The following is an 8,808-nucleotide window of genomic DNA, read 5'->3' on the forward strand; positions in this document are numbered from 1 at the left end:
TTCGCCACCCACGTCCCATTGCAGAGATTTCCCTTCACTTCCTGTCCCATAGCCAAACAGGAAGTGATATAAAATCCCTGCACATTAATTCCTTGGAGGACCCCCAGGTCACCAGAGCTAGTGTCCCCATTGGAACATTTCACTCTACTGCTTTTCTTTAGACAACCCAAATTGGTGATTTTCTTTTACTTTCACTTTCAATGCTAATGGTAAACAGGACAAATAGAGAGGAAGGATCTCCCCAACAGAGGGCACAGACAGCAATAAAAACTGACAAGTGTTGCAATCCCTCTCCATGCTATCCAAAAAAGTTTTGCCGTTAGAGGGTTTTACGAAACCCACAACAGTAAATAGCAAAATCAGTCTGTAGATGCAGTAAAGTATGCATCCGGTCCGGGGAGAGCGGATAGAGCGAATGCGGGGTCCGGGGAGAGCGGATAGAGCGAATGCGGGGTCCGGGGAGAGCGGATAGAGCGAATGCGGGGTCCGGGGAGAGCGGATAGAGCGAATGCGGGGTCCGGGGAGAGCGGATAGAGCGAATGCGGGGTCCGGGGAGAGCGGATAGAGCGAATGCGGGGTCCGGGGAGAGCGGATAGAGCGAATGCGGGGTCCGGGGAGAGCGGATAGAGCGAATGCGGGGTCCGGGGAGAGCGGATAGAGCGAATGCGGGGTCCGGGGAGAGCGGATAGAGCGAATGCGGGGTCCGGGGAGAGCGGATAGAGCGAATGCGGGGTCCGGGGAGAGCGGATAGAGCGAATGCGGGGTCCGGGGAGAGCGGATAGAGCGAATGCGGGGTCCGGGGAGAGCGGATAGAGCGAATGCGGGGTCCGGGGAGAGCGGATAGAGCGAATGCGGGGTCCGGGGAGAGCGGATAGAGCGAATGCGGGGTCCGGGGAGAGCGGATAGAGCGAATGCGGGGTCCGGGGAGAGCGGATAGAGGGAATGCGGGGTCCGGGGAGAGCGGATAGAGGGAATGCGGGGTCCGGGGAGAGCGGATAGAGCGAATGCGGGGTCCGGGGAGAGCGGATAGAGCGAATGCGGGGTCCGGGGAGAGCGGATAGAGTGAATGCGGGGTCCGGGGAGAGCGGATAGAGCGAATGCGGGGTCCGGGGAGAGCGGATAGAGTGAATGCGGGGTCCGGGGAGAGCGGATAGAGTGAATGCGGGGTCCGGGGAGAGCGGATAGAGCGAATGCGGGGTCCGGGGAGAGCGGATAGAGTGAATGCGGGGTCCGGGGAGAGCGGATAGAGCGAATGCGGGGTCCGGGGAGAGCGGATAGAGTGAATGCGGGGTCCGGGGAGAGCGGATAGAGTGAATGCGGGGTCCGGGGAGAGCGGATAGAGTGAATGCGGGGTCCGGGGAGAGCGGATAGAGTGAATGCGGGGTCCGGGGAGAGCGGATAGAGTGAATGCAGGGTTCGGGGTTTAGCAACACTCTAATAAAATGGCGCGGACCTCTCTCTACACTAGGCTGGTCTTCTTGTGATTCTGAGCATTGTAGTGCCAATCACATTCCTATCAAGGATTTAAGTTACTTTAAAAATTGTTCACACAATATAAAGATAATAAATGTAACTATATTACAGTGGATATGAGGAATTCGGCCTTCACTGGAGGGGGAACATCAAAGCTGAAAAACCCCTCTGGACTGAGCCCCAATGTTTGCAAAGAAGGTGTTGTAATGATATATATTGCGACATTCACGACGTTTACAGCACAATGCTGCGAGGTGCGATGAGATGGCCCGCAGCAACAGAGAGCAAAACAAGCAGCTGACAGCCATCACCCCCCTCTGCCCTCCCAATATCTATACCTGTGACACCATGGGGAAGTATCGTGCCAAAGGACAGTGCAAGATGAATCATTTCCTGTCCACTTCCTGACACCCAACATCTAGGACTCTGATATGATGTTTACAAATAATGTCATGTGACAGGAGGACAGGAAACTATACGCCCCAGAAACGATTTTGGCAAACATTTATCCAAACTTCAGCTGCTGTGCATGGCCACCAATCCGCTGCAATCTATCATTTTCAAAGCTTAACTGAACAAGCCGAAGATAGAAGTTGATTGGTGGCCATGCACAGCCGCTACAATTTTGATAACCCCCCCCCCCCAATCTGTTTTTCTATGGAGTGTGAGCAGAGGCAGCAGTATCTACCCCAGTTGTCACCAAGCATACCCCTCGTCACTTTCAGGTTAGAGGAATTTACATATATGACAGCAGCAAGGACAGCACAGTACAATGAGGTATCTGCGCCACCCGCACCCCCCCCCACCTGCTGCGGGGAGGGCCCTGCACCACCACCCCGCCCCACCTGCTGCAGGGAGGACCCTGCGGCATCCACCCCCACCTGCTGCCGGACGGAGGACCCTGCGCCACCCCCCCGCCCCTCCTGCTGCAGGACGGAGGACCCTGCGCCACCCCCACCTGCTGCAGGACGGAGGACCCTGCGCCACCCCCACCTGCTGCAGGACGGAGGACCCTGCGCCACCCCCCCCCCACCTGCTGCGGGGAGGACCCTGCGCCACCACCCCGCCCCACCTGCTGCCGGACGGAGGACCCTGCGGCATCCGCCCCCACCTGCTGCAGGACGGAGGACCCTGCGGCATCCGCCCCCACCTGCTGCAGGACGGAGGACCCTGCGGCATCCGCCCCCACCTGCTGCAGGACGGAGGACCCTGCGGCATCCGCCCCCACCTGCTGCAGGACGGAGGACCCTGCGGCATCCGCCCCCACCTGCTGCAGGACGGAGGACCCTGCGGCATCCGCCCCCACCTGCTGCAGGACGGAGGACCCTGCGGCATCCGCCCCCACCTGCTGCAGGACGGAGGACCCTGCGGCATCCGCCCCCACCTGCTGCAGGACGGAGGACCCTGCGGCATCCGCCCCCACCTGCTGCAGGACGGAGGACCCTGCGGCATCCGCCCCCACCTGCTGCAGGACGGAGGACCCTGCGGCATCCGCCCCCACCTGCTGCAGGACGGAGGACCCTGCGCTGCCCCACCTGCTGCAGGACGGAGGACCCTGCGGCATCCGCCCCCACCTGCTGCAGGACGGAGGACCCTGCGGCATCCGCCCCCACCTGCTGCAGGACGGAGGACCCTGCTGTCCCCCCCCCCCCTAGGCCTGTGTTTATATACCGCACCATGTGACAGGAAACTTAAGTATTCCGGTACTATATGACAAGATGCTGCAGACCCAGGGCCCTGTGCTTATTTACAACACCATGTGACTGTATGCTGTACACCACTGTGTACATGACACCATGCAACAGGAAGCTGCAACCAACAACCCCCCCCCCCCCCATCCTTCCGCTAGGCCCTTGTGTTCATAAGCTGTACTATGTGAGAGGATGCTGCAACCTGCTGAGGACCTTGTGGGTGTATACAGCACCATGTGACAGGATGCTGCAACTCCATGTTTACAAACAGTGCCATGTGACAGGATGCTGCAACTCCATCATGTTTACAAACAGTGCCATGTGACAGGATGCTGCAACTCCATCATGTTTACAAACAGTGCCATGTGACAGGATGCTGCAACTCCATCATGTTTACAAACAGTGCCATGTGACAGGATGCTGCAACTCCATGTTTACAAACAGTGCCATGTGACAGGATGCTGCAACTCCATCATGTTTACAAACGGTGCCATGTGACAGGATGCTGCAACTCCATCATGTTTACAAACAGTGCCATGTGACAGGATACTGCAACTCCATAATGTTTACATAGAGTCATGTGACAGGATGCTGCAACTCCATGTTCACATACAAAGCCATGTGACAGGATGATGCATCTCCTTCATGTTAAATACAGAGTCATGTGACAGGATGCTGCAACTCCATCATGTTTACATACAGAGCCATGTGACAGGATGATGCAACTCCGTGTTTACATACAAAGCCATGTGACAGGATGATGCAACTCCGTGTTTACATACAAAGTCATGTGACAGGATGATGCAACTCCGTGTTTACATACAAAGTCATGTGACAGGATGATGCAACTCCGTGTTTACATACAAAGTCATGTGACAGGATGATGCAACTCCGTGTTTACATACAAAGTCATGTGACAGGATGATGCAACTCCGTGTTTACATACAAAGTCATGTGACAGGATGATGCAACTCCGTGTTTACATACAAAGTCATGTGACAGGATGCTGCAGCCCTCATCGTTTACATGCAGAGCCATGTGAGAGGATGCTGCAGTCCTTATCTTTACATATGGTGTCATGAGACACAATGCCGCCCTTTCTGCTTACATACAGTAGGGTACCATGTGACACCATGCCGCCTCCAGTATTACCAGAGCGCTCCGTGACACCATGCCGCCTCCAGTATTACCAGAGCGCTCCGTGACACCATGCCGCCTCCTGTGTTCACATAGGACACCATGGACATGATGCAGCCCTGTTTCCTGTGTGCACATGTGGCATGGCGTCCCCTTCACCCAATCTTTATACTCAGGCCGCTATGTCACAAGATGCTGCAACCCCTCCTATACATGTACAGCACCGTGTAACAGGCTGCTGCAGCCCCCTTTGTGTCTGCATATGGCAGAGGATGTTCCTCGTGTTCCTGTACCATGTGACAGGATGCAGCAGCCCACCACATTTATACAAGGTGCCATGTGACAGGATGTTGCAGTCCATCTCCTCTGTGTATACTTCCCTTCCCCCATTGTTTATACCTGGTACCATGTGACAGGCTGTTGCAGTCTCCCCTGCCCCCACTGTTCATACCCAGTGCTGTGGTCCCTCTGTACACACAGCCTCCCCCTCCCCCAGTGTTTATACCCAATGCCATATGACAGGGAGCTTCAGTCCCCCTGTATAAATACACAGCCTCCCCCCGCACAGTATTTATAATGGGTCGCTATGCAACAGGATGCTGTGGTCACTCTGTACATACATGCCCATCCCAGGTTGTCATGTGACAGGATGCTGCAGTCACTCTGTTTACACACAGCAACCCCTCCCCCAGTGTTTACACCTGGTACCATGCCCAAGGTACAGGTAACAGAATGCTGCAGTCCTCCCCCCCCCCCCCCCCCCATATATACACACAGCCTGCCCTCCCCCCCGCTGTTTATACCCAGGTTACCATGTGACAGGATGCTGCAGTCCCTCTTATGTATACAGTGTCTTCCCTCCCCCAATGTATATACCCAGTGCCATGTGACAGGAGGGTGTGGCCCCTCTGTATATATTCCACCCCTCCCCTCGGGTCATCCTATGACAGGAGGTTGCAGTCCCTCTATGTATACACACAGCCTCCCCCACTGTTTATATTCAGTGCCACGTGACAGGAGGGTGCAGTCCCCCCCCCCCCCCTCTGTATATACACACACAGAGCCTCCCCTCCCCCCAGGTCATTACATGACAGGAGGCTGCAGTCCACATACACACACGTGTGGGTATATAGGGTATGTATGTATACACGCGGACACATCCATCCCCCCCAGTGGCCATATGACAGGAAGCTGCAGTCCCTCTGTAAACACACAGCCTCCCCTCCCCCAGCCCACCCCACGACATCCTATGACAGGAGGCTGCAGCCCCCTCTCTTTATACACACAGCCCCCCCCCCCGACATCCTATGACAGGAGGCTGCAGCCCCCTCTCTGTATACACACAGCCCATCCCCCCCTGACATCCTATGACAGGAGGCTGCAGCCCCCTCTGTATACACAGCTCACCCCCCCCCCCTGACATCCTATGACAGGAGGCTGCAGCCCCCTCTGTATACACAGCTCACCCCCCCCCCTGACATCCTATGACAGGAGGCTGCAGCCCCCTCTGTATACACAGCCCATCCCCCCCTGACATCCTATGACAGGAGGCTGCAGCCCCCTCTGTATACACAGCCCATCCCCCCCTGACATCCTATGACAGGAGGCTGCAGCCCCCTCTGTATACACAGCCCATCCCCCCTGACATCCTATGACAGGAGGCCATACACACAGCCCATCCTCCCCCCGGCGGCCATGTGCCCCCGGTACTCACACTCGGGGAAGGGGTAGTGGCGGGGCTCCCCTCCTCTGGAACACGCCGTCCACGAACACCCCATTCTTGCCCAGGCAGCGCAGGTAGAACTCGGCGTCCTGCTCGTCTCCGGCGGTGAAGATCTCCAGGTGGCGGCGGGAGATGAAGCTGGAGTGGCCCATGCTGACGTCCACCGAGCCCTGAGACGAGTTGCGGCCTATGGTCACCGAGCGCTTTTTCATCAGGTATTCGAACTCCCGGCCCTCCAGCCGGGCCACCACCGCCGCCATCTTCTCTCAGGTGACTCCGGGCACCGGCGGCGGCGGCCAGCGACAGAAAAGGAAAGAAGGGGGGGAGGGAGGGAGGGGCGCAGCCTAACCTTCCAGCGGCACGCAGCCGACGGCCCGCAGCCAATAGGGATCGCCCGGCGTCACGGGAGGGGGGGCAGGGGGGCGGAGCCTCGCCAGGACGGTTCGGTTGAGATGCGTGGTGTGACTGGGGAGAGGTCATGGGGGTGGGCGGGGCTTCGGCGAGTTAGGTTGGAATGGCCAGTGACAGCCGGGGGCGGGGAAGTGTTAGGTTGTGGCGGCCTGTGGGCGGGAGCGTGCTGCGCTTCTCTCAGCGGCGTGGCCGGGCCTTCTGCACCACAACAACGGCCACAACCCCCCATTCTACCCCGGGAAATCAGAGGGACATGGCCGGCCTGTCTGATATCAGCCTCCCTTCATCTGTCACCACCAGGCCTATACAATAAAATATATACATTCACCTCAAGTCATCCATATATATATGTCTACCATCGCCGATATACACAGAGTGACCCATTCATTTTTATGTGCGGGAGCCTGTCCGTACAATATTCCTGTCAGATGTAGTGCCCGAGCCTGTCCGTACAATATTCCTGTCAGATGTAGTGCCCGAGCCTGTCCGTACAATATTCCTGTCAGATGTAGTGCCCGAGCCTGTCCGTACAATATTCCTGTCAGATGTAGTGCCCGAGCCTGTCCGTACAATATTCCTGTCAGATGTAGTGCCCGAGCCTGTCCGTACAATATTCCTGTCAGATGTTCCTTCCATACAAAACATACACAGTATATAAAGAGAGAGACGGATGCATACACTGTGTATATATATATATATATATATATATATATATATATATATATATATTCCTGTCAGATACACTGCCATAAACATCATATACAGTTTATAGAGAGATGGATACATACACTGTATATATATTCCTATCAGATACACTGCTATACAGAAACATACACTATATATATATACACACACACATTCCTGTCAGATACACTGCTATGCCGAAACATCATATACAATATATATAGAGAGAGAGAGAGGGACGGATACATACATTGTGTGTGTGTATATATATTTTCCTATCAGATACACTGCCATACAGAAACATACACTATATATATATATAGAGAGAGAGAGAGAGATACTTATACTGTGTATATATATATATATATATATATATATATATATATATATGGATATATAAAAACATTCCTGTCAGATGTACTGACCATATAGAAAAATATGACAGGAATGTTTTTATACATATGATATATATATATATATATACATACAGTATATGTATCCATCTCTCTCTCTCTCTCTCTCTCTCTATATATCATAATAAAGGAAAACTGATATACAGAGAGAGATGGATACATCATATATATATATATATATAAAACCATTCCTGTCAGATGTACAATATTTTATTTATATATATATATATATATATATATATATATATATATCCATCTCGCTCTCCATATACACACACACTATATTGCCAAACATATTGGCCCCGCCCTCCCAATCATGTGATTCAGGTGTTCCAATCCCCTCCATGGACACAGGTGTATACAATCAAGCCCCTAGGCATGCAGACTGCTTCTACAAACATTGGTGAAAGAATGGGTCGCTCTCAGGAGCTCAGTGACTCCAAGCGTGGTCCCGTGATAGGTGATCACCTGGGCAATAAGTCCATCCGTGACATTTCCTGGCTACTAAATATTCCACACTCAACTGTTAGTGGGATTATAACAAAGTGGAAGCAACTGGGAACAACAGCCACTCAGCCACCAAGTGGTAGGCCGCGTCACATGACAGAGCGGGGTCAGTGCATGCTGAAGCGCACAGTGCGCAGAAGTCGCCAACTGTCTGCAGAGTCAATAGCTAAAGACCTCCAAACTTGGTGTGGCCTTCAGATGAGCCCAACAGCAGTGCGTAGAGAGCTTCATGGAATGGGTTTCCATGGCCGAGCAGCTGCATCCAAGCCTTACATCACCAAGTGCAATGCAAAGTGTGGGATGTAGTGGTGTAAAGCACGCCGCCACTGGACTCTAGAGCAGTGGAGACGTGTTCTCTGGAGGGACCAATCATGCTTCTCTGTCTGGCAATCTGATGGACGTGTCTGGGTTTGGCGGTTGGCAGGAGAACGGTACTTGCCTGACTGCATTGTGCCAAGTGTAAAGTTTGGTGGAGGGGGATTATGGTGTGGGGTTGTTTTTCAGGGGTTGGGCTTGGCCCCCTAGTTCCAGTGAAGGGAACTCGTAAGGTGTCAGCATACCAAGACATTTTGGACAATTTCATGCTCCCAACTTTGTGGGAAGAGTTTGGGGATGGCCCCTTCCTGTTCCAACATGACTGCACACCAGTGCACAAAGCAAGGTCCATAAAGACATGGAGGAGCCAGTTTGGGGTGGAGGAACTTGACTGGCCTGCACAGACCTCAACCCCATAGAACACCTTTGGGATGAATTAGGGATTGTTCACACT

At 53.8% G+C, this 8,808-nt stretch overlaps 1 protein-coding gene across 1 annotated transcript in view; it reads right to left on the reverse strand.

Moving 5' to 3' along the window:
• The window catches only part of LOC149437700 (forkhead box protein K2-like), a 56,320-nt gene extending 49,971 nt beyond the window's left edge, over positions 1 to 6,349 (reverse strand). Inside the window, exon 1 of the mRNA XM_089660716.1 lies at positions 6,016 to 6,349. Coding sequence (XP_089516842.1) covers positions 6,016 to 6,284 — 269 coding nt within the window. The 5' untranslated portion in view covers positions 6,285 to 6,349. The remainder of the gene's footprint in view (positions 1 to 6,015) is intronic.
• Between the last annotated feature and the right edge of the window lie 2,459 nt (positions 6,350 to 8,808).

The sequence above is a fragment of the Staurois parvus genome, unplaced genomic scaffold (genome assembly GCF_062004578.1).
Source record: "Staurois parvus isolate SC_StPar_1 unplaced genomic scaffold, SC_StPar_1.0 ptg001267l, whole genome shotgun sequence".
Taxonomy (NCBI): Eukaryota; Metazoa; Chordata; class Amphibia; order Anura; family Ranidae; genus Staurois; species Staurois parvus.